This window comes from Trachypithecus francoisi, unplaced genomic scaffold (assembly GCF_009764315.1).
Source record: "Trachypithecus francoisi isolate TF-2019V2 unplaced genomic scaffold, Tfra_2.0 Lachesis_group9, whole genome shotgun sequence".
Lineage (NCBI taxonomy): Eukaryota > Metazoa > Chordata > Mammalia > Primates > Cercopithecidae > Trachypithecus > Trachypithecus francoisi.
In genome coordinates, this window is record NW_022681474.1 from 58,567,773 (window position 1) to 58,593,130 (window position 25,358).

General features: G+C 40.1%; 1 protein-coding gene and 1 non-coding gene across 4 annotated transcripts; both read left to right on the plus strand.

Moving 5' to 3' along the window:
* Window positions 1–6,568: 6,568 nt before the first annotated feature.
* On the plus strand, window positions 6,569–21,879 carry ANKRD30BL (ankyrin repeat domain 30B like). 3 transcript variants are annotated; one of them, XM_033208303.1, is made up of 7 exons: window positions 6,569–7,019; window positions 11,077–11,191; window positions 11,354–11,527; window positions 14,796–14,902; window positions 15,875–16,012; window positions 18,573–18,637; window positions 21,243–21,879. In XM_033208303.1, the coding sequence occupies exons 1-7, from the start codon at window positions 6,802–6,804 to the stop codon at window positions 21,338–21,340; spliced, it is 915 nt and encodes a 304-aa protein (XP_033064194.1). In that variant the 5' UTR covers window positions 6,569–6,801; the 3' UTR covers window positions 21,341–21,879. The 3 variants fall into 3 exon arrangements, with proteins under 3 accessions (XP_033064194.1, XP_033064196.1, XP_033064195.1); XM_033208305.1 differs by lacking the exon at window positions 11,354–11,527; XM_033208304.1 differs by lacking the exon at window positions 18,573–18,637 and having other exon boundaries at window positions 6,570–7,019.
* On the plus strand, window positions 17,196–17,302 carry LOC117082959. The gene has a single exon (XR_004436872.1). It is a non-coding gene; the product is annotated as a U6 spliceosomal RNA (small nuclear RNA).
* Window positions 21,880–25,358: the final 3,479 nt, after the last annotated feature.

Consider the following 25,358-nt stretch of genomic DNA (forward strand, 5'->3'; position numbering starts at 1 on the left):
ATGGCTGGTACCGGTTGTTCCTTTCCATGTTTAGGGCTTCCTTCAGGGTCTCTTGTAAGGCAGGCCTGGTGGTGACAAAATCTCTAAGCATTTGCTTATCTGTAAAGGATTTTATTTCTCCTTCACTTATGAAACTTAGTTTGGCTGGATATGAAATTCTGGGTTGAAAATTCTTTTCTTTAAGAACGTTGAATATTGGCCCCCACTCTCTTCTGGCTTGTAGAGTTTCTGCCGAGAGATCTGCTGTTAGTCTGATGGGCTTCCCTTTGTGGGTAACCCGACCTTTCTCTCTGGCTGCCCTTAAGATTTTTTCCTTCATTTCAACTTTGGTGAATCTGGCAATTATGTGTCTTGGAGTTGCTCTTCTGGAGGAGTATCTTTGTGGCGTTCTCTGTATTTCCTGAATTTGAATGTTGGCCTGCCTACTAGGTTGGGGAAGTTCTCCTGGATGATATCCTGAAGAGTGTTTTCCAAGTTGGTTCCATTTTCCCCCTCACTTTCAGGCACCCCAATCAGACGTAGATTTGGTCTTTTTACATAATCCCATACTTCTTGCAGGCTTTGTTCATTTCTTTTTCTTCTTTTTTCTTTTGGTTTCTCTTCTCGCTTCATTTCATTCATTTGATCCTCAATCGCTGATACTCTTTCTTCCAGTTGATCGAGTCGGTTACTGAAGCTTGTGCATTTGTCACGTATTTCTCGTGTCATGGTTTTCATCTCTGTATTTCGTTTATGACCTTCTCTGCATTAATTAGTCTAGCTGTCAATTCTTCCACTCTTTTTTCAAGATTTTTAGTTTCTTTGCGCTGGGTACGTAATTCCTCCTTTAGCTCTGAGAAGTTTGATGGGCTGAAGCCTTCTTCTCTCATCTCGTCAAAGTCATTCTCTGACCAGCTTTGATCCGTTGCTGGCGATGGGCTGCGCTCCTTTGCAGGGGAGATGCGCTCTTATTTTTTGCATTTCCAGCTTTTCTGCCCTGCTTCTTCCCCATCTTTGTGGTTTTATCTGTCTCTGGTCTTTGATGACGGTGACGTACTGATGGGGTTTTGGTGTAGGTGTCCTTCCTGTTTGATAGTTTTCCGTCTGACAGTCAGAAGGACTGTCTGTTGGTCTGTTGGAGATTGCTTGAGGTCCACTCCAGACCCTGTTTGCCTGGGTATCAGCAGCAGAGGTTGCCGAAGATAAAATATTGCTGAACAGCGAGTGTACCTGTCTGATTCTTCCTTTGGAAGTTTCCTCTCAGGGATGACTCCACCCTGTGAGGTGTGGGGTGTCAGACTGCCCCTAGTGGGGGATGTCTCCCAGCTAGGCTACTCAGGGGTTAGGGACCCACCTGAGCAGGCAGTCTGTCCGTTCTTGGATCTCAACCTCTGCGTTGGGAGATCCACGGCTCTCCCCAAAGCTGTCAGACAGAGTCGTTCGCCTCTGCACTGGCCCCCGCTGCTTTCTCTATTGGACCTCAGCTGTTGGGCTGTCCCCAGAGGTGGAGTCTACAGAGACAGGCAGGTTTCCTTGAGCTGCTGTGAGCTCCACCCAGTTCAAGTTTCCCAGCGGCTTTGTTTACCTACTTAAGCCTCAGCAATGGCGGGCGCCCCTCCCCCAGCCTCGCTGCTACCTTGCGGATAGATCCCGGCAGACTGCTGTGTTAGCAGTGAGGGAGGCTCCGTGGGCGTGGGACCCTCCCGGCCAGGTGTGGGATATATTCTCCTGGTGTGCCTGTTTCCTTAAAGCGCAGTATTGGGGTGGGAGTTACCCGATTTTCCAGGTGTTATGTGTCTCAGTTCCCCTGGCTAGGAAAACGGATTTCCTTCCCCCTTGCGCTTCCAGGTGAGGCGATGCCTCGCCCTGCTTCGGCTCACGCTGGTCAGGCTGCAGCAGCTGACCAGCACCGATTGTCCGGCACTCCCTAGAGAGATGACCCCAGTACCTCAGTTGAAAATGCAGAAATCACGGGTCTTCTGTGTCAGTCGCGCTGGGAGTTGGAGACTGGAGCTGTTCCTATTCGGCCATCTTGCTCCGCCCCCCTAGTGTTTATCGAGTACTCTTATATCTATAAAAGGAATTGAATAAATAGTTAATAACCCACCCCCACAATGGTTCCAGGCCCAAATGACTTTAGTGGTGAATTGTATCAAGCATTTAAAGGAGAAATTATACCAATTTTCCACAGACTTTTCAAGAAAATGGAAGTAGAGAGAACACTCCTGTAGACATAACATGAAATAAAAACAATATATCAATATCTCTAATGAACAAAGATTCAATAATCCTTCACAAAATACTAGACAATTGAATCTAACTATGTATTTATTCTAGGTATGCCAGTATGCAAGACTGGTTCAATATTAGAAAATTATCTGCAGAATTTCCCAAATCAGCAGGTTAAGCAAGAAAAATCATGTGACTGTATCAACTGATGTAGAAAAAGCTTATGGCAAAATCTATCACCCATCCATAATTTGAGAAACTCTCAGAAAACTAGGAATTGAGGTAAATTTTCTTAACTTGACAAAGAACACCTACAAAACCCCTAAAACTATCATACTTAATGACAAGAAATGGGATGCTTTTTCCCAAAAAACTAGGAGCAAGAAGAGTTTTTTTTTTTTTTTTTTTCTTTCACCACTTGCAAAATGAAACCACCACTTTGGAAGACAGATGGGCAATTTCTTATGCCCATAGTTGCTATACTATATGTTAAAAAAAAAAAAGTCTTACATATAATATAGCAATGTGGTTTTTTTGTTTGTTTTGAGATGGAGTCTTGCTCTGTCACCCAGGCTGGAGTGCAGTGGTACAATAGAAGGATACTGCAACCTCCACCTCCTGAGTTCAAACAATTCTCCTGACTCAGCCTCCAGAGTAGCTGGGACTACAGGCACCTGCCACCATGCCTGCTATTTTTTTTTTGTATTTTGTATTTTGTATTTTTTTTTTTTATTTTACTAGAGACATCTGTTGATTTGGGAAATTTTACCATGTGGCACAGGCTGGTGTCCAACTCCTGAGCTCAGGCAATCTGACCACCTCGGCCTCCTGAAGTGCTAGGATTACAGGTGTGAGCCACCGCACCTGGCTGCAAATGTGTTTTTAGGTGTTTATCCACCTTATTTGAAAACTCTGTCCACACCAAAACTGGCACATCAATATATATAGCAGCTTTGTTTATAATTCCCGAAACTGGAAGAAACCAAGAGGTCTCATAATTGATGAATGGAAAAAAACAAAAAACAAAAACACTGTGATACATCATATAAGGGAATATTACTTCCTAAAAAAGTAAATGATCTGGCAAAAGATTCAATGAGGAGGTTTAATAGGTGAAGCATGTGGGCATTATTTGGACCAGTCGAAGTATTCTGTATGATACCGTAACTGTGGAAACATGATACTATGCATTTGTTTGTTTGTTTTTGAGACGGAGTCTCCTCTGTCGCCCAGGCTGGAGAGCAGTGGCACGATTTTGGCTCACTGCAAGCTCTGCCTCCCGGGTTCACACCATTCTCCTACCTCAGCCTCCTGAGTAGCTGAGACTACAGGCACCTGCCACCATGCCTGGGTAATTTTGTTTTTGTATTTTTAGTAGAGACAGGGTTTCACCATGTAGCCAGGATGGTCTCAATCTCCTGACCTCGTGATCTGCCTGCCTCAGCCTCCCAAAGTGCTGGGATTACAGGCGCGAGCCACCGTGCCCAACCTGCATTTGTTAAAAAATAAAGAATCTCACAGCACAAAGAGTGTCACTTAATATATGCAAATTTTAAAACAACAACAACAACAAACGTAGGATTTGTTCTGGGGATCCTGGGATGGAATGCAGAATGTGATAAAAAATCTAAAGTACTACAAATGTATAAAGCCACTTTACTCTTTATAGGGAGTGGTAAAAATGTGCTGACATCAACATCTTAGAAAATGAATGGGCCTTCCTTGGTGGCTCACACCTGTAATCCCAGCACTTTGGGAGGCCAAGGAGGGCGGATCACCTGAGGCTGGGAGTTTGAGGCCAGCCTGGCCAAAATGGTGAAACCCCGTCTCTACTAAAAACACAAAAATTAGCTGGACATGGTGGCGGGTGCCTGTAATCCCAGCTACTCAGGAGGCTGAGGCAGGAGAATCGCTTGAACCTGGGAGGCAGAGGTTGCAGTGAGCTGATATCATGCCACTGCACTCCAGCCTGGGCAAGAAGAGGAAAACTCCATCTCAAAAAAAAAAAAAAAGAAAAAGAAAAAGAAAAAAAGAAAGAAAGAAAGAAAAGAAAATGCATGAAGACTGAAAGGAAGAGAAGCTGCAAACAACCCATGTGATCTGGTTGCTATAGCTGTTTCCTACAGGAAATGGGATAGCGATTCTGATATTGATAGAGAATAAATGTATATTGGAACTAGACAGTTGAGCAAATGGATGACAAATGACAGGAGCCAGGTTTCTCACTATTAAAGTAGGAGGTTACATATAAGCAAGGGGAGAAGGCCAGAATGATCATGTGATAAAAGAATTGAGTCGTGGACATCAGTGTGAACTAACACACACATTACTTATATATTGACAGTTATGTGTATATATACAGCTTTGCATACGCACATTTATTTCTTTGCTCTGTAAGCTAAGACGGTCTAGAACCAATTATATCCCAGCAGAAATGAGCATATCTAACACTCAAGTCTTCAGTTCTTGGGTTTTTGTCCACAACCTGGGATCCAGGAGCTGGGCCCTGGAGCTAGGCATTGTGTAGCCTCCCAGGTGGTGTTGAGCCTCCATTCTCACCCTCCTGCAGCTGGGGACCCATCCCCTGACCTGGGCCCCCTGGAGGCAAGAACATGGTCACCCACTTTAATCACATGGTCCCTATCACATAATCAGAGAGCGCTGTGGGTTTTAACTCTGCAAGTTTGATGTGTAAAGAATTCGACATAGATATGATATAGTCACTAGAAGTCATTTATTTATTTATTTATTTATTTATTTATTCTCTGTTGCCCAGGCTTGGAGCGCAGGGGCACAAACAATCAAACAATAACCAAAATCCAGAAGACTGAAAAAGTCAAATGCTCTCAAGGATGTGGAGCAACAGGCCCTCTCATTCCTTGCTTGTGGCACAGTTTACTGTACCCACGAACTCCCGGGCCCAAGTGATCCTCCCACAATCAATCTTCCAAGTAGCTGGGGCCACAGGCATGCACCACCATGCTGGCTGATTTGTTTTATTTTTGTAGAGATGAAGTTTCCCTTTGTTGTCTAAACTGGTCTCAAACTCCTGGGATTAAGTGATCCTCCTATCTCGGTCTCCCAAAGTGCTGTAAGTACCGGCATGAGGTCCTGCACCCAGCCTGGAAGTCTTTATGGATGAGTTCAATTTATCTGTTTCTCCCTCTGCTGTACTCAGCTAAGTTTCCCTCTCAGTCCAAGGGAGAGAACTGCAGCTCAGACCCATCCAGGATGGCTGCAGATTACCCAGCTGGTCAACGAGGAAGGGACCCTGAGGCCTGGCTGCGGGCGCTCTCAACAACCTTGAAGCCCTCTAAACGGGACCCACCATCCGTGCCTGTCAGAACTGTAGCCGCTACCTGCACTTGGAGCACAGGCAAACATGGCCAAGCAACCCCAAATTCCCCTATTCCCCTCTGGGCCCAGGCAGCGCTGACCAGAGATAGATGCCACTGCTGCGCTGAAGTCACTCGGTCCACCCTTTATCTGCACCAGGGCAGGAACCTGCCGCTCAGCCCCATCCTGGCGACTGCACAGTGCCCAGAGCCTGCAAACCAGCGCTCTGGGCGCGAGCCAAGGAAGAGCAGGGCCTAGAGTGGGAGGTCGTGTGCCATACGGCGACCCTTATACCGTCGGGCCCAGCCCTGCAGCCTCTACAGTGGACTCAGATGCAGCTGGCATTTGAAGGTGGCAGCAGCGGTGGCAACCCCAGAACCTGTCCGCGCCACCAACAGGCGAACCCCAGGGTCGGACACTGCCACTGCGCCTAAGTCAGGCAGTGGGACCTCAGCTGCAGGAGGTTGGGAACCTGCTGCAAAGCCTCATCGCCGCAGCTGTACAGGGCCCAGAGGTCGCGAGCCTGTGCTGCCAGCGCGAGCCAAGGAAGAGCAGAGCCCAGGGTGGAAGGGTGGTGTATTCGGCGACGCTCAGCGGTTTGAGCCCAGCCCTGTAGCCTCCACCGTGGGCTCAGCTGCAGCTGCCACCCGAACATGGCACGTAGTAGCAGAGGCTTCAACCCTGACCCTGCCAGCGCTACCAGCAGCGCGGATACTTGGGCCGGAAGTCTCCCGGGTGCCTAAGTCGGAGGTGGGTCCCTGGCAGCAGGAGGGCGGGAACCCTGGAGGCTGCACGATGCCCAACGCCAGGGCCCAGCTCCTGGATTTTGGGTTGAGGGGGGGACGGGGCAACTCTGTCAAGTGGGCCGTGTGGCAGGGCGCTCCCCACGTTCCACTCCAGGGAGCCCCGCCAGCCAGGCAACGCCTCAGTGGCAGGTGCCACCTGCACGCGGTGCCCAGCGAAGCGCCGCCAGGGCGGTTTCCCGCCTCATGTCTCTCCTAGGCCTGCTGAGCTGCGCATGCGCTGCTGCCTGACGACGCTGCTCAGCTGCCTAAAGGTTCTACTCAGCTGCCTAACGGTTCTGCTCACCCAGTTTCTCCCGGGAGAGGCTGGAGTGTCCAAAAGCTTGGCCCAACCGCGATTTCTCCTGGTGTCGGGGCGGGTGCGGGGACCGAAGAAGGGCGAGGGCGAGCGGCGAGAACTGGGGAAGGGCCAGCAGCAGGAGGTGCAGGCTCTCTCTAACAGGTGGCCGCAATCATGAAGAGACTCTCTGCTGCCTGTGTCAAGGGCGAGACGGTCCCGGAGCGCCCGAGCCCCTTCAGTCAGCTGGTCTACACCAACAACGACTCTTACGTGATTCACCATGGGGATCTCAGGAAGATCCACAAAGCTGCCTCCCAGGGCCAAGCCTGGAAACTGGAGAGGATGATGAAGACGACGACAATGGACCTCAACATAAAAGATACAAAGAAGAGGTACCAGGCCCTGCCTGAGCCCGGGCTGCAGGAGAAGGTGGCGGCTGTGGGAGGATCGCCCCTTCAGAGTGGGGGCTGGGGGGCCTGGAGACAAGGGGAGCAGGTGGAGGAGTGGCGGGCGGCGGGGCGGCCGTCCTGGGCCCCGGGGTCTAGGCCTTCTTTCCAGGCAGGCCCCTCAGGCCTGGGATGGGGGCGCCCTGCAGGGCGGAGGGCCCAGGGCACCTTAAAATCAACCCCAAACTTTCTCTGCTTTCTCCTTCACTCCACTTCCTCTCACAGAGCACTGTTTAGAGAATTTTAAAGAGATTTAACTCACAAAATTAAGTACATACGGAGTTTTAATTTTAATATACAGGTTTTAAAAGATAATGTTAGATACATTATGAAATGGTGCATAATGAAATAATTCCCATAATATATTAACTTTTTGGCTAAAAATTTTGTGGATAAAGTCCAGTATCCATTTTGATATCAATAAATGTCTATATAAATATATTCTTTGCTGAGGGGCCTTAGAAGGAAACTTTGAGGTGGGAAGATGTTTTATGTTTTCGAATTTAAGAAGACTCATTTTTCTCAAGATGCGAGCTCTTTATCAGTTTCACATAAACGAAATAAAGTTATCAACGTTTTAACATTTTTAAAATTACACACGCTGTCTTTTACCATTGTGATGACATTTTAAAAATTTTGTAACGGAGTAGAAAAGTCTTGCCCTTCGAGATATCAAAATGTGCTATTAATTTGCACAAAATGGGCCACGGCAGGGCGCAGTGGCTCAGGCCTGTAATCCCAGCACTTTGGGAGACCAAGGTGGGCGGATCACGAGGTCAGGAGATCGAGACCATCCTGGCTAACAGGGTCTCTACTGAAAATACAAAAGGTAGCCGGGCGTGGTGGCAGGCGCCTGTAGTCCCAGCTACTCGGGAGGCTGAGGCAGGAGAATGGCGTGAACCCGGGAGGCGGAGCTTGCAGTGAGCTGAGATAGCGCCACTGCACTCCAGCCTGGGGGACAGAGCGAGACTCCGTCTCAAAAAATAAAATTAAATAAATAAATAAATAAATAAATAAAATTAAAAAAAAAAAAAAAAAAGCCGGGCGCAGTGGCTAACGCCTGTAGTCCCAGAATCCCAGCACTTCGGGTGGCCGAGGCCAGTGGATCACCTGAGGTCAGGAGTTCAAGACTAGCCTGGCCAATATGGTGAAACCCCAACTCTACAAAAATACAAAAATTAGTCAGGCACGATGTCAGGTGCCTGTAATCCCAGCTACTTGGGAGGCTGAGGCGGAGACGAGAGAATCGCTTGAAACTGGGAGGCGGAGGTTGCAGTGAGCCCAGATCCTACCACTACACTCCAGCCTGGGCAATAGAGTGAGACTGTCTCAAAAATAAATAAATAAATAAATAAATAAATAAATAAATAAATCACAAATTGTTTGATAACAGCTGAAAAGACAGGTGAATGAATACAGCAGAATAGAAAATCCAGAAACACGTAAATATCTAAGAATTTAGAGCTTGATAATGCTTACACTTTATACTAATAGGAAAATAATTAGTTTCATAATGGAAATACCTGCTTTTTTGGAGAAAATTAGACTTTTATGCCACAAATTAAGTTTCCGACGGAATATAGATTAAAAATTTTAATATAAAAAATGATAAAAAGCACCAGAAGAAAACATAAATGCCTATTTACACAGGTACATTTTTATGTTGACAACACCTTTCTAAGAAGCTCAGAAGCAAGAAGTCTGAAGGATAATTAAACAAAACAAAATTAAATTAACCTGTAATGAGAAAAAAACAAAAGGCAGCATACTTACTACACATGTATGTGCGTGTGTGTCTGCATATTAGATTTAAAAATTGTCATTTTGTAGATAATTCACTTAAATCAACGTAAAACTCTAATTTAAAATTGGGCAATTTTAATTAAAGCTCTAAATTAAAATTGGGCAAAGTACTTTCTTAAGATCTGTAAGTGACCTATGCACACAGGAAACAATATTTAGTGTTTCTGGTTAGAGAAGGCATTTAAGTTAAAAGAGGAATCAAATACTGTTTTCTATCTACAAAGTTTGTGAGGATAAAGAGCAGTAATATACTGCTGTTTAAAGTTTAAATTGCAGATAACTTTTCAAATAGACAATTTGGTGGTAAATACTACATTATTAAGAATAATTCATATAATGACTTTTATAAATATATTTCATTGAATTTACAGTATAGGATAATATGTGACCACTGAAGGTAGAAATATATACAGAATAGGTGACATTTGAAAATGTGTTTTGGTGTATCAAGTGAGGGTAAAGTTCAGTTTGATTATACATACACACAGACTAAAGTCTTGTGTTATCTGAAATTATGTATGAAATATGATAAAATTTGTTATTTGAGGGCATTTGTTTTAATAGAAAATGTTTTTCCTTTTTATTATCTTTGATTTCCACATTGAGCATGTACAATGCTATTAGAAAAAGTTTATTATTAATGAAATAATTTTTGGGAAGAGCAGGAATATGAATTTTGCACCAATAAAAGTAATTTCTCACTTTCCATATTTTATTATTTTTTGTGGATTAGTATATTCTGTGAACTTTTAGCATCTTCAAAAGACAATCTTTTTACCTGTGCTTATTGATTTACATATTTTATTAGGCACGTATTTTTATTATATACAGATTTATTACATATATGTCAATAATTATAGATTAATTAGTGTAGTTTTATTATAAGAAATAAAATAGTAAATATAAGTGCTTTATAGCAGTTTTTTTAAGGTATTGAACTTCTCAACTGTATTTATCCTTTTAATCACTTTATCACATGTAAGCTGAATGCCTATTATGTAGAAGATATATTAACTTTTAAGACCCTTTCATCCTTAAAAGTTTCACATTTACCTGCTCAGCCTGAGCAAAGTGAGAGATTTAAAATTGGGTTACTGGGACTGAATCTCAATTGAAGCTTTTCCTCTCATCTTTCAAACAAAAACAATTCTGAAGTGAGAAACTAGTAAAAGATAACTATCAACCACTATTTTTGAAATTTATAACAGCTTTAAATAGTAATATTAATCATTGGAAATACCTAATTTACATGCATTCTATAAATCTAAATATGAATTTACATACATTCTGTAAATCTAAATACAAAATAAAATGAGCCATACCTACTTGAATCCCATTTTCTTTGGCTTGAAGTTTTAAAAATATTAAAGAAGTACTTTGTTTTAACAGTTTGCTGTTTTTATTTCAACTCTCCTTTTGTGTATACTCTTAAAAGCTAAAATTTCTTTAAGTGTTAATCCTGTGACTAGGACTGCCATCATCCTGTTGTATATACCATATTCCACTTCATGGACGGCGCCATGAATTGTGTGATGCCTGCTTATTTATGTACCAATGAAAGATTGTTTAAATTTCTGCAAAATATACTTGTAATAAATAATGAATTATAAGTGGCATTTCAATGTCAGAGATGTTAAAATATGAGACATAGAGTATCTTTGAATCATTAAAATACATTGTTATCTCTAACCTTTAAAACATACCACAAAGTAGGCATAATTGTACCATTTTACTTAAAATGTTGTCCTTGTTAAGTAGTAGAAATAATTACAATATCTAACAATTACTGAGCTGTTACATGTGCTAGGAATTCTTCAAAATACTTTGCATAGATTCTCATGAGGCATCACAGTGATGTTCTGCAAGATAACTGCTGTATTCATCTTCACTTTATTGACAAGAAAATTGAGGCACAGAAAGGATAAGCAATAGCTGGAAGGTGAAAGACTTTAAAGTAATACTCAAGCCCAAGTTGAACTGAATCCAAAGGCCAAGCTTTTTCTATTCAAATAGGCCACTCTTTCATTAATGTAGTGAGTAATAAGAGCGAATGAGTGTTGTACTTTCTTCAGGAGAATATTAAATATTTGTTTTGAGGGCAGAGGAAGAGCATGGTATTTAATGTTGACAATTACATAAATCATTGTATGTTTTGAGACAGTGGACTAAACTTTCCTAAAAAGTCCTCTCACTCTCATAGGACTGCTCTACACTGGGCCTGTTTCAATGGCCATGCGGAAGTAGTAACACTTCTGGTAGATAGAAAGTGCCAGCTTGATGTCCTTGATGGAGAAAACAGGACACCTCTGATGAAGGTAAATAGTAGCCAGTTCTTTCAGCAGGAGATGGATTTGGTTTAAATACATAGAATAAAAATGAATTTATCTCATTGAAATATAACTAGTTTGTGAAAACTGTGGAATATTTATTTATATCTCTTATAATTTATAATTTACTTCTTGCTTTAATACTAACAGGCTCTGCAATGCCAGAGGGAGGCTTGTGCAAATATTCTCATAGATTCTGGTGCTGATCCAAATATTGTAGATGTGTATGGCAACACGGCTGTCCATTATGCTGTTTACAGTGAGAATTTGTCAGTGGTGGTAAAATTGCTGTCCTGTGGTGCAGACATCGAAGTGAAGAACAAGGTAGACATTAACTCCATTTGTTTTAACATTAACATATGTAAATTATTTTATATTTGGAAGCTCAAATATTCCCATTTTTCTATGAAAATAGTTTGACAGAACTTAATTGTCTCAGATTTTACTTTAAATATTAATATTTTATAAGAACTATTAAAGAGTATGGCTTTTCTGTGCATTTATGATAAATATTTGAATTTGTTAAAGGTAAAACTTTTTCACATATTCTTTCCCACTCAAGTTTTCTTTTCTTCTTTCCAGTTAGTGTAAAACTACAGGAAAGTAAAATTTGTCTGCATAAATTGAGTCAACATGTAAAATTTAGGAGACATGCAGAAATCTGGATTTCCTCGTAAAGGATTGAATCTGGTGTCTCTTGAGCCCATATGACTGTTTGGTATGCTATGAAGACGTTCTAGCTTGATACAAATCATATGTTTCCAGTTTGCTACTGTGCCCACCTAGTTACATCACTTACTCAGCTTACCTCTTTTGCCTATGTAAATATTTCAGTTATCAATTCCTCTCTTATAGTATATTTTGGTAAAGATTTCAAGTTATTGAAGACAGTTTATAGGTGTTTATAATATATAGTTTATATTTTACATTAATTCATTAATAATGGGGTTGTCTTCTAGAATTTAGAAGATTTTTTTAAACAATAATTTTTCTTCATATAAACCATAAATAATCATCTTTCATTAGAATGCCTTTAAGCCTTTTCAGATTAATCATGGTTATATTTGAATAGATTATGCATATTGCAGAAAATATGTCTTTCTCCACAGTATTGCCCCTTAAAATTCAAGTGATTTAGTGGCTTCTATTTTGCTAATCCATATACATGAGTTAGAACTTTCATTAATAAGTCATTTTATTCATATTTCTGATATTTTGCCAAAAACTAAGTAGCAATTACAATAGAAACCAGAATAAAAATGGATTATTGCATTTTAAGAAGTAGATACGCATTAAGATCCTAGGAGTATCATTATAATTGAGAATAAGCTTTTATACTGAATTTCTTTTTTTTTTTTTTTTTTTTTTGAGGCAGAGCCTCGCTCTGTCACCAGGCTGAAGTGCAGTGGCATGATCTCGGCTCACTGCAACCTCTGCCTCCCTGGTTCAAGTGATTCTCCTGCTTCAGCCTCCCGAGTAGCGGTGACAGCAGGCACATGCCACCACGCCCAGCTAAATTTTTTGTATTTTTAGTAGAGATGGGGTTTCACCATGTTGACCAGGATGGTCTCTATCTCCTGATCTTGTGATCTGCCCACCTTGGCCTCTCAAAGTGCTGGGATTACAGGCGTGAACCACCTCGCCTGGCCTTTTATACTGAATTTCTAATAGCTGAGATAAAATCCTATTGTCTGGTAATAGGATAAAACCCATGGACCATAAATTTGTTTGAGTTCTTTGTAGGTTCTGGATAATTAGCCCTTTGTCAGATGAGTAGATTGCAAAAATTTTCTCCCATTCTGTAGGCTGCCTGTTCACTCTGATGGTAGTTTCTTTTGCTTTGCAGAAGCTCTTTAGTTTAATTAGATCCCATTTGTCAATTATGGCTTTTGTTGCCATTGCTTTTGGTGTTTTAGACATGAAGTCCTTGCCCATGCCTATGTCCTGAATGGTAAGTGGGCAAAGGATATGAACAGGCATTTCTCAAAAGAAGACATGCATACAGCCAACAGGCACATGAAAAATGCTCGTCATCACTAGCCATCAGAGAAATGCAAATCAAAACCACAATGAGATACCATCTCACACCAGTTAGAATGGCAATCATTAAAAAGTCAGGAAACAACAGGTGCTGGAGAGGATGTGGAGAAATAGGAACACTTTTACACTGTTGGTGGGCTTGTAAACTGGTTCAACCATTGTGGAAAACAGTATGACGATTCCTCAAGGATCTAGAACTAGAAATACCATTTGACCCAGCCATCCCATTACTGGGTATATACCCAAAGGATTATAAATCATGCTGCTGTAAAGACACATGCACACGTATGTTTATTGTGGCACTATTCACAATAGCAAAGTCTTGGAATCAACTCAAATGTCCATCAATGATGGACTGGATTAAGAAAATGTGGCACATATACGCCACGGAATACTATGCAGCAATAAAAAATGATAAGTTCATGTCCTTTGTAGGGACATGGATGCAGCTGGAAACCATCATTCTCAGCAAACTATCGCAAGAACAGAAAACCAAACACCGCATGTTCTCACTCACAGGTGGGAATTGAACAATGAGATCACTTGGACTCTGGAAGGGGAACATCACACACCAGGGCCTATTATGGGGAGGTGGAAGAGGGAGGGATGGCATTGGGAGTTATACCTGATGTAAACGATGAGTTGATGGGTGCTGACGAGTTGATGGGTGCAGCACACCGACATGGCACAAGTATAGATATGTAACAAACCTGCACATTGTGCATAGGTACCCTAGAACTTAAAGTATAATAAAAGAAAAAAAACATGGACCATTTAATAATAAGCAATCAAAGTTCATTTGAAGCCAATCTCTTTCAATTTAGAGCCACTTCCTTAGTGACCCATTTAGAGCAGGAGTGCCTGACATTGACATCTGGGATCTTGGGATCATTGATAGAAGAGAATCAAGTGAGTTTGTATCACCCAGAGGAAACCTCCATTTTTGGGGGGAAGCTTTCAGAACTGCATCCCTGAAATTCTAATTTGTCAAATGTTAATGTTTGCCACAAAAATACATTGTCAAATAAGGATTAGGCAAAGTTCAATTCATTTCTTGAATAATGAACATTTAATTCACAGTTTTATAACATTTCTTGAACATAGATAATGGTGGAATCTGCTGGGGTACAGTGCTTCTGGTAAGGTAAATATTCTTTGGAATACAGTTGAAGAAATACTGCTCTAGAGATAATAATTTAGATTACTAATTTTGTAAAAAACAAAGTATTTACTACTATGTCTTAGGGTTTAAAGATATAGAGATAAAAGATACAGCCCCTGCCCTCAAGAAGCTCTTGATTTACATAGGAAACAATAAAATCATTACAAAATAATGATTTTTGGAGATAACCAGAGTTAATGTGGTGATGCAGAGGCTGAATGTTTACAAGTGAAGGTGCAGTGCATAGGAAAGCACAGAAAAGTGACAAAGAAGGGATTGCTATTGGTTTACTTTCTATTGTTTAAGTTCATAGGGTATTACATAAAGTATTCGGTTCAGCTGAGAAATATGTAATTTCATGAATTATAAATGGTTTTTGCTGTTTTACAGGCTGGCCACACACCACTTTTACTGGCCATAAGGAAAAGAAGTGAGCAAATTGTGGAATTTTTACTGACAAAAAATGCAAATGCAAATGCAGTTGATAAGTTTAAATGGTATAGTAGTCTTTTTTATTAAAAAACACTTGAGTAGTGTGCTAGAGTAATAACACTCCAGTCAGAAATATTAAATTAATAACATTTACTTAAAATTACTAGATCATAGAGAAAAATACCAACACAAATGATCAGTTAAGAACAAAAACAATTATTTGGACTGATCAACATAAAGAACAGTATATAGTAGGATTTATCTTCTTTTATTATATTGACTGATTCTTATTTGTAATCTGATTTTTTTTGGTTGCATTATCTTCTACTAGCTAAAGTGGTTCTGTATTAGTGTTAAGAAGTATGAATTTTTAGTTTACTTTATAATTCAATATTGAACTATTAGCCCCTTTATTGTATTTTTCTAACTTCTGTTTTTCATACACTTTTTAAAAAATGCAATATTTGCTGGGCATGGTAGCTGTAGCCTGTTATCCCAGCACTTTGGGAGGCCAAGGTGGGTGGATCACTTGAGGCCAGGTGTTCAAGACCAGCCTAGCCAACATGGTAAAATCCCATCTCTACAAAAAATATAAAAATTAGCCGGGCATGGTGGTACATACCTGTAGTCCCAGCTACTTAGGGCAGTATTATTCCTAATATTGTTTTAAGCCTTCAGATTGCTCTCACTTGTCTGACTTCTAGCTAATTTTGAAGTACAAAATATTATATCAGACTAAGGAAGAAATAGATAATTCTTCACTTAAAACTTTGCCTCTTTTAGATTAGTGAACAGAGCACATTTTCCTGTCCCTCAGTGGACTTTATGTTAGCCATTTCTACTATGCCACATCCCAGTGGGACACGAGTCTTTTTGCCCCTTCCTTTTAACCTTGGTGGTGATTTACAGGGATAAACACTTGAGCACTCAAGATATTTAACGTTTGTTAATACATGTAGATGGTTAATTCTACCCTGACAGGCACATATTAAACTGGTTCTATTCCTAATAATGAAGTTATCTTTTTGTTATTTTAGCACAGCCCTAATGCTTGCAGTATGTCATGGATCATCAGAGATAGTCGGCATGCTTCTTCAGCAAAATGTTGACATCTGTGCTGAAGATACGTGTGGAATGACTGCAGAACGTTATGCTGTTGCTTGTGGATTTAATCTGTAAGTGTTTACATTTAAAGGCTAGGTGAGATTTTATAGTTTGTTTCAGGTAGTTTTTGAATGACAATGAGTTAGTTCACTTCATCATCCAGAAACTAGGCAAAAAAAGCTAGGCTAATTAGAAGGAGTAATGGCTCCAGGATTCTTTATTTTAGGGCTTTAGGGATGCTAATGTTGGCTACTTGATTTGAAGTATAACCCCTATGCATGGGATAAACATAATGTCACAATTTTGATTTTTCTAATTAGTTATTTGGGTCTTGAAATATTCACTTTAAGCAGACAACCTGATAGTGTCCCCTGGGGCTGTCTTTAATTCTTGAATTTTTTAAAAGAATCTGAACCTAAGTCCAAGGAAGACATTCCTTTTGTACAAGTCAGAAGGATGTGGGGGGAAATGGCCATTCTCTTCATTTTGTTGTTTCCATTGATTCTGTTGCTGCATCGTTGCCACTGAAACTGCTCCTGCAATCTGATAATGATTGACCTTTGTGACCAGGATGCCCTTAGTAATACAGATCCCTCAGTCTTCATGGTGTGGACTTCAAAGTTATTACACTTTTGTAAAAATTCACATACATATTCTCAGCCACTGTTTCCAAAGTACCAGCACCCCTCTCTGGTAGCTAGAACTTTTGGCTTTAGTGACACACATAGTGAGCAAATTGACCCTTCTCACACTCAAAACCTGATGTGAAACCCACATCTTAGCCTGGACATGGCCTAGACCTTCATTGTAAGTTATCCTTTGAGTGGCTTTTTCTATATTCTCTAGCCAATATTAGTAGTAGTTTGAAACCATAAGTCTGGTTGAAATAATGTTACAGGAAGAAATTGGAGATCCATTTTGTCGTTGTTACCAGATCTATGTCCCTGGCCCTTTATATACCATTTCATAGGTAGTGGAAGGTCTCATCTTATTCTGTAAGATCCCATGTCATCTTTCCCAAGTTGTAGTGTGTTCCAACTTGTGGTTGTCCCCTCGAGTTATTCTTTTCTCCTAAAAGTAAAAATCTTCCATGCTACTTGCATCTCTACCTCAAGTTTTTAAAATATTTTCAAATTCTGCATCACCATGAAGGCATTCAATAGACTTCACTAAATCTCAAGTAAGTTGGTTAGGTTTAACAGAGCTAAGCCTCATCTGTGACTGTTCAGTCTTCACGTATAAAGGTAAGGATTTGTGCTGGCTTCAGTGGTACAAATGGTAAAATTGAAACAATGTTGAGAAGGTCAGCATGGTCCCTGCACAAGGATGACATACAAATCTGTGAAGTGTTGCATATTTCTTGCAGTCCCCAAAAGGACATTTTACTACTTTCTAACTAGCTCCAAGGAAATGGTGTGAGTCAAAGCAAAATGGGTGACACCCAATATTGCAATTGTGATTTTCACACAAAAAATTATTTATGTAAGGTGATCTATGAAATGAGATGGTGGTAACACATAGGGTCTTACGTGCAATATTTTGTAAGTAGGGATCTCAGAAATGAGAAAATACCAACTTGCATCTTCTTTGTGGAACTTACAAAAAATAAAGGTGGGATTTTGTCTTCCACAGCAGCTGGAAATGAACATGGTGACTAAGCATCATTCTAACAAAGATTTGTTGGTTCAGAGTTTAAGGAGGTGGATAAAGAGTAGTAGTAGTCCAAGCCAGATGCTGACATCTATTAGTTTTCTGCCCTTGGTGTGACTAATGAGCTCAGTAATAGAGGATAATTAGGTTATCTGATTTAATGATTTAACATATTTATAAATAAGTTTCATTACAGAATATAAAATAGCTTAGATGCTCTGAATTATAAGCCACAAATGATAGAACATCTAATATCCAAAAGTAGGAATTAATAACAGAAAACTGCAACATTTGAATATTATAATCTATGAAAAAACACATTTGTGGTTTTTTTTTTTTTTTGTAGTTTATTTATGTTTTGTAGAGACAGGGTCTCCCTATGTTGCCCAGCTGTTCTTGAACTTCTGGACTCAAGCAATCCTCCTGTCTCAACATCCAAAAGTGTTTGCATCACAAGCATGAGCCACTGCAGCAGGCCAATATATTGGGTTTTATTGGGATTTTTAAAATAGTTTCAGCAATAAGGTTCAAGAACAAATTATTTTTTTGCTCTACTATTTCTTTGAGCATTTTAAAAATGTTGTCTTGTTAAATCTTTATAATAACCTAGGGAAATAAGGCCCTAAAATCCTCATTTTTAGAAGACATTGAGTCTAAGAGAAGCAACTTGTTCAAGAAAAAATACCTGTTGGTAGCCATGCTAGGACTTATTCTGAATTAAAGACATTTTCCATATGTCAAACTAACTCTAGTTAATTTACTGAGTTATACTGCCCTCAGTTCATGAGTGTTTTATCTTTCTTTCTTTAATTAGAAGCTTAATAAGTTCATAGAGCTTACAAACTTAAAGTCTATGGAAAAAGTAATGTTGTGATGTTAGCTCTAATATTGTCTGAAATACTCTAAGAACTTAATGAATCTGATAATTTTTTTATAGCAATGTTAAAATAGTAACTTTATTTATTTCATTTTTATACATAGCATTCATCAACAACTTTTGGAATATAAACAAAAGATATCTAAAAATTCTCAAAATAGCAATCCAGGTAAGACATCTGATAGTAAACTACTCTTGGTGGTGTTACCATAAGATTATAGGAGTGTTGATCACAAAATAGCTATTAAAAAAGCAATCTGTAAATAGCATGTGTTTACATATATATATATATATACCTATATGTAAGTGTTTGCATATAAAGACACAGCTTTGATTTAATTTTTTAGTTTATAATTCAGAATTAGTTAAGAATTTAGTTGCAGGTAGTTTATAATCTCATAAATATTATCTGAAAAATATTTAATTACAGTCCCTAATATCCTATATAATAAGTATAAATAAGTACAACAGTTTTTAAGTTTGCATATTGTATGTTTCCTCAACTGTCATAACAACTTAGGCTTGTTATAAAATGTATAATCCGTGGTGTGAGTGATGAGCTTAGCAATAGGGGATTATCAGCTTATCCAATTTAACGAATTAATATATTTATAAATATTGTTACAAATTATAAAATAGCTTAGATGCCTTGAATTACAAGCCACAAATAACAGAACATCTAATAATGAAAAGTAGGAATTAATAGAAAACTGTAACATTTGAATATTATAACCTATAAGGAAACACAGTTTATTTATGTGTTTGTTTGTTTCTTTATTAGAGAGACATGGTCTTCTTATGTTGCCCAGGCTGGTCTTGAACTTCTAGGGTTTATTTAATTTTTACAATAAATGATTTGCATTTAGAAAATTAGAATTAATTATAGTTGAGTCTTGAGCAACATGAGAGTTAGGGTGCTGATCCCCCCATGAAGCTGAAAATCTGCTTTATATGAAAATCTGTTTCTTTTGACTCCTCCAAAACTCTACTAATATTCTACTGTTGACCTGGAGCCTGAAAAAAGGTGAAAGCATAAGCAATTAACACACAGCTTCTATTTTATATGTACTATATACTGTATTCTTAGAATAAAGTGAGCTGGAGAAAAGAAACTGTTATAAAGAGGAATAAATATATTCACTATTTATTAGATGGAAGTGAATTATTATACATAAAGGACTTCATTCTCATTGTCTTCACGTTGAGTAGGCTGATGAGGAGGCAGAGGAGAGATTTGTCTTGCTACCTTGCAGTGGCAAAGGAAAAGAAAAATCTGTCTATTAGTGGGCTCCTAGACTGAAAACCCTTATTCAAGGATCAACTGTGTGACATAGTGACTTGTGTCACTAAAAAAGTAACTATCTTTAGAATTTGGAACTCAGTAATACTTTTCTTGCACCATAAATGAATGTCAATAAGAATTAACATAACTTAGCCAGGGTGCGTCAGTACCAATAGGAGATTGTTTTTCAAAGATACCTACTGAGTGCAGAAGTCAGAAAAGCAATTCTTTGTTGAGAAGCGCAGGTTATGTTACATAGTTTGTACCAACAAGGTCTCACAATTATCAACTTCATTCCCTCTAAGTTGAAACCAAATAAGATATATTTACTTTATTAGAACAAGATGTGTTGTTCTATCAGCTGGATAATTAGTGTGTTAATAGTAATTTTGTTACAACAAGATACTCTGTTCCTACTAGCCAAAATATTATCATTGTAAATATTCAAATAGCTCAACTCTAGGCTCAACAAATTATAATAAAAGTGGAAAAAATTTGCACAATAACAAAAGTGCTACTGTGATACCTAAATGTAACACAATATATTGTACAATATGAACTGTATGAGCACATTATATATGTTATAAATATATAATAAATTATTCTATATTTATCAAAGGACTTCTATAAGTTAGATTTTTGCAAGCTGCAGGAGATCAAGATGGAATACACATAGTCTGGGTCTTTAAGGTGCTCATAAAACAGTAGAACTGTTTCTATTGAATTTCTGCATTTTTCCAACAGAATTTCCTAAATATGTTCTTTATTCGTTTATCTACTTGTCCACTTAACAGATAACTGTCAGGTATCTTTAAGGTACTAAGCATCTTTCTTGTTATTACCATTGTCATTTTTTATTATTTACTACTTTATTAAGATATTAAGCATTTTTCTTGTTATTATCTTTTTTATTATTTACTACTTTATTTGGTGCTTACTCTGTGCCAGAACCCCTTTGGGAGCTTATAATGATCACTTATTATATCGTTACCATATTCAGTATGTGTCAGGCATTTTATATCCAACATGAAGAATTAAAGCTTTAAAAAGTCTGGTAGTGTCCAGGAGCGGTGGCTCACTCCTGTAATCCTAGAACTTTGGGAGGCCAAGTCGGATGGATTGCTTGAGCTCAGGAGTTTGGTACCACCCTCACTAACATGGTGAAATCCCATCTCTACTAAATTCAAAAAATTATCTGGGCCTGGGTGACATGCATATGTAATCCCAGCTACATGGGAGGCTGAGGTAGGAGAATCTTGTGAACCCAGGAGGTGGATATTGCAGTGATCTGCTGAGATCGTGCCACTGCACTCCAGCTTGGACGACAGAGTGAGACTCTGTCTCAAAAAAAAAAAAAAAAAAAAAGGAGAATTAACAAAAGTTTGGTAGTATTTAAGGAAGGCAAGCTGAATGAGTAGAAGTTTGCCAGGTAAAGCATCAGAAGAATGATATTTAGCAGAAGGAAAATTTATCCAGACTGTGTGTTTGGCAGAAGGAACATCTGAAGGAACACCTGAGGAGGCTACACCCTTGGCGGAAAGAACACCTGACAAGGCTGAAGGCTCGGTGGAAGGATCACCTGATGAATAGGATACAGTAAATTCCTCTTCAAAGATTTTAGCCTGTAAACATCCTTTAAAATTGAAGAGGGGGAAGATTAAGTACAATGAGTTCTGAGTTCCCCTTCAGAGAACAAATATGTCAGTATGTTCAGCTTCTCTGTTCTTTGTTCTCCATTTTAAAGTTTAACTTCCTTGTTCTTTATGCTTCCTTGCCCCTAGTTTCATTAAACAACCCCCTTCTAGCCTCTAACACCTGCTCTGTCTTTAGTCATTCTTAGTCACCTGCTCTGTCCTTAGTCATCCTTAGATACCTGCTCTATAACTGTCTTTCCCTCTGAAACTACTCACCTGGCCACTCCAGCTCATACCCCTGCCCTCTTTCAAACAGCCAGTCTGAATTAGCTTAGAGTGTGCAGTCCAACCCTATCCAGTACAGGAAAGACACAACAGTAGGGACTAGCTGCATTAGGAATAAGAACCCTTTCCCCTCCCTTGTCCGGTGTGATCTTGCCCATTGCTCCATCTGAAAGACCACTCTTCTATAGAAGTAAATTTGCCTTGCTTACAAAACTTGTTGTCAGAGTGCTGACTCTTCTTTGTGGCACCAAAAATTTATTTTCCACAAATTTGGGGGCCCACCCAGCATTCCCATTCTCCTCTGGGGAAGGGTCCAGTCCTCTCCCATGAAGAGGCGCACCCCGCTGCCTCGTTGCAGTGGCCATAAAGGTAAGGAATTGAGACTCACCTGGTGCAATTAATAAACCTGGGCTCTCAGCAACGTGGAAAGAAACAGGCCAGCAACTTGGGGGAAAGGATCTTCACATACCGTGGCGACTAGGTAACTGTGCACAGACTGAGGTAAGAAACGTTGCAGGGGTGACAAAGTGTTTCCTTGGTGGTCACAATATTCTGGAAGTTAAAAGTGTGTGTGAATGATCACAAGTACTACTGCTTGTGGTGCTGTTTGTGTGGATGATACTAGGCATTACTGCTGTAAGGAGTGAGTGGGTCCTATCTGCGGTTTTTTATTTGAGTAAAAAACCTTTGAAGAGGAATTAACTGTATCCTCATATGGCTTAGGGCAGATCCTGCTGTGGGGTTTATACCATGATGCTAACGCTAAGAGGGACCTAAAATTCCTGGGAGGGAAGTAGTCAAGAGTGGATGAAGCGAAAGAAGGGTGCAAGGAGCCTCCAGCAGGTAGGGCTAAAGGATAGGAAAGAAATCTCTAGCACGCGGGCTTGAGCCCTAGCAAAGCCTCCAGAGAAGGAAAGACAAGATATTCTCTAGCATGAAGGATTGAGCCTAACCAGGACCTAACATGGGAAATGCCCCAAGTAAGACAGGGAGCAAAAAGGAAGAGGATAGTAAAAAAGATATTCCCGCTGATAGTCCCCTGGGTCTCATGTTAAAATATTGGAAGGATAATGAGAGGACTAAACATAAGAAAAAGCATTAGATGATAAAACACTGCTGTTTCACTTGGACCCAAGGTCCCATCTTCAAAACCCTCAATCTTCTGGCCAAAGTTTGGATTGAATGAGCATGTAATGTGTCAATTTCTAATTCAGTATGTTAATGATAAAAATCTGGTTTCTCAAGAAGAACTAGACTATGCTCTTTGTTGGAGACAGGGACCTGTCCTTATTCCCTTAAAGGCAACTAGGGAAGAACCCAATCCAGCATCTCAAATTGAAAAGTCAGATGAGCTGACTCCCACACCTAAAGCCAGCACATAGGATCCCCTATACCATTTTCCCCCACTCAGTGCCTCTGATCCTTCCCCTCAGGGAGCTGCTGCCACCCCAGATCCCACCCCAGATCCTTCTCCTGCTCACGTTGTTCCTTCTTACAACTCTAATTCTTGGGAGTTATCATCCCATGAGCCTGTCCCCTGTCAACCTAAATACCTCTCCCTAAAGAGACTCCAGCATGAGGTACAGCAATGTAAAAAGGACATTCAGAACTTCCCTTTTCCCTCCACACCTAAGGAGTCAGCCGCAACTCTCTTCCCCTTAAAAGACATGCCACAAGGAGGAGGAGCCATTGTATTTTTGAATGCTCCCTTGATCAGTTCAGAAGTCTGAAGTTTGCAAAAGGAATTTAAGCCATTGTTAGACGACCCTTATGAGGTGGCAGATCAGATTGATCAGTTCTTGGGACCTCAGTTACACATTTGGGTTGAGTTTATGTCCATCCTAGGCATTCCCTTTTCAGAGGAGGAAAGAAGCATGATCTGATCCATAGGGCTGCTATGGCAATTTGGGAATGTGAACACCCACCTTGTCAAAACGTTCCTACCATGGACCAAAAATTCCCCACCCAAGATCCCCAGTAGGACAATAACGCAGCTCACCAAGAAAACATGCAAGACATAAGGGAAATGATAATGAAAGAAACTAGGGAATCAGCACCCCAAACTCAAAATCTCTCTAAAGCATTTGATATACAACAGGAGAGAGATGAGAGGACTATGAAATTCTTAGACAGACTAAAGGAGCAAATGAGACAATATGCAGGCCTAAATTTGGAAAAATCCCCTGGGACAGGGAATGTTAAAGCTCCATTTTGTCACTAAAAGTTGTCCATATATATATATTTTTTGAGATGGAGTCTCGCTCTGTCACCCAGGTTGGAGTGCAATGGTGCAATCTTGGTTCACTGCAAGCTTCACTTCCCGGTTTAGCTCCATTCTCCTGCCTTAGCCTCCCGAGTAGCTGGGACTACAGGTGCCCACCACCATGCCCAGCTAATTTTTTTGTATTTTTAGTAGAGACGGGATTTCACCATGTTAACCAGGATGGTCTCGATCTCCTGACCTCGTGATCCACCCACCTTGGACTCCCAAAGTGCTGGGACTACAGGCGTGAGCCACTGCACCTGGCCAAAGTTGTCCAGATATTTCAAAAAAGTTACAAAAATTAGAAGATTGGGAAAACTGACTTCAAGTGAACTTCTCAGAGAGACTCAAAAAGTATATGTGAGGAGAGATGAAGAAAAGCAAAAACAAAAGACAAAACTTATGTTATTCACCTTCCAACAGATGGCTCCAAACCCATGTACCCCTAAACAGAGCTTCCAGTGGGCCAGAAACTATAAAGGTTCCAAACCTTCCTTTAAAGGACACAAGCCTCCATCCAGATGATCAAGGCTGTTGTCTACCAGGCCCTCTAAATAGTATGGGGGAGTAAAATCAAAGGATCCCAGAACTGAGAGGTGGGGGAAGGGCAAGGTAGGCTCTACAAGTGTGGAAGAACAGGCCACTTTAAGAGATAATGTCCAAAATTAGAAAAGGAAAAGGAAGCCCTTCCACTCATGGCTTTTGAGGAAGAATAAGGGGGTCAGGGACTCTGTCTCTTTTATCTTGAGTCCCACCAGGAGCCCTTGATAAGTCTGGAAGTGGGACCTAAGCATGAGATTATAACCTTTTTAGTCAATTCAGGAGTGACTCGGTCCTCTGTTTGTTTTCCCCCCATCTAATATTGCCTGTTCTTCAGAGGAACTTTTGGTCTCTGGGGTAAAGGAAGAAAGATTTAAAGCAAAAATTTTAGAAAGCACAGAAGTCAGACACCAGGCTCAATCAGCCCATATTCAGTTTTTGTTAATCCCTAAAGCAGGAACTAATTTACAAGGGAGGGATTTAATGTTGAAATTAGGCATAAGCATGCAACTCAGCCCAAGAGGATTTCTCACCTCATTAAAGCTACTCACCACTGCAGATGAAAAATATATTAATCCTGATGTCTGATCCAAAGAAGGAATCCAAGGGAAACTCTGAGTCTCTCCAATCCACATCAAGCTAAAAATCCCCAGGGAAGTGGTAAGGAGGAAACAATACTCCATTCTCCTAGAGGGCAGGATAGGATTGAAACCTATACTTGAAGTTCTTATTAAAGATGGGCTTCTTGAGCCCTGTATGTCCCCTTATAACACCCCAATATTGCCAGTCAAGAAATCAGAAGGGTCATACTGGCTGGTACAGGACCTTAGAGCTATTAACCAAATAGTCCAAACTACCTACTCCATTGTCCTCAATCCTTACACCG

Excerpts from the sequence above, each read along its gene's own strand:
- ANKRD30BL (XM_033208303.1), top strand. The coding sequence starts at position 6,802 with ATGAAGAGACTCTCTGCTGCCTGTGTCAAGGGCGAGACGGTCCCGGAG. Across the intron at positions 11,192-11,353 it reads ACAGGACACCTCTGATGAAG|GCTCTGCAATGCCAGAGGGA; the intron begins GTAAATAGTAGC and ends TAATACTAACAG. Across the intron at positions 18,638-21,242 it reads TTCTCAAAATAGCAATCCAG|AAGGAACATCTGAAGGAACA; the intron begins GTAAGACATCTG and ends TGTGTTTGGCAG.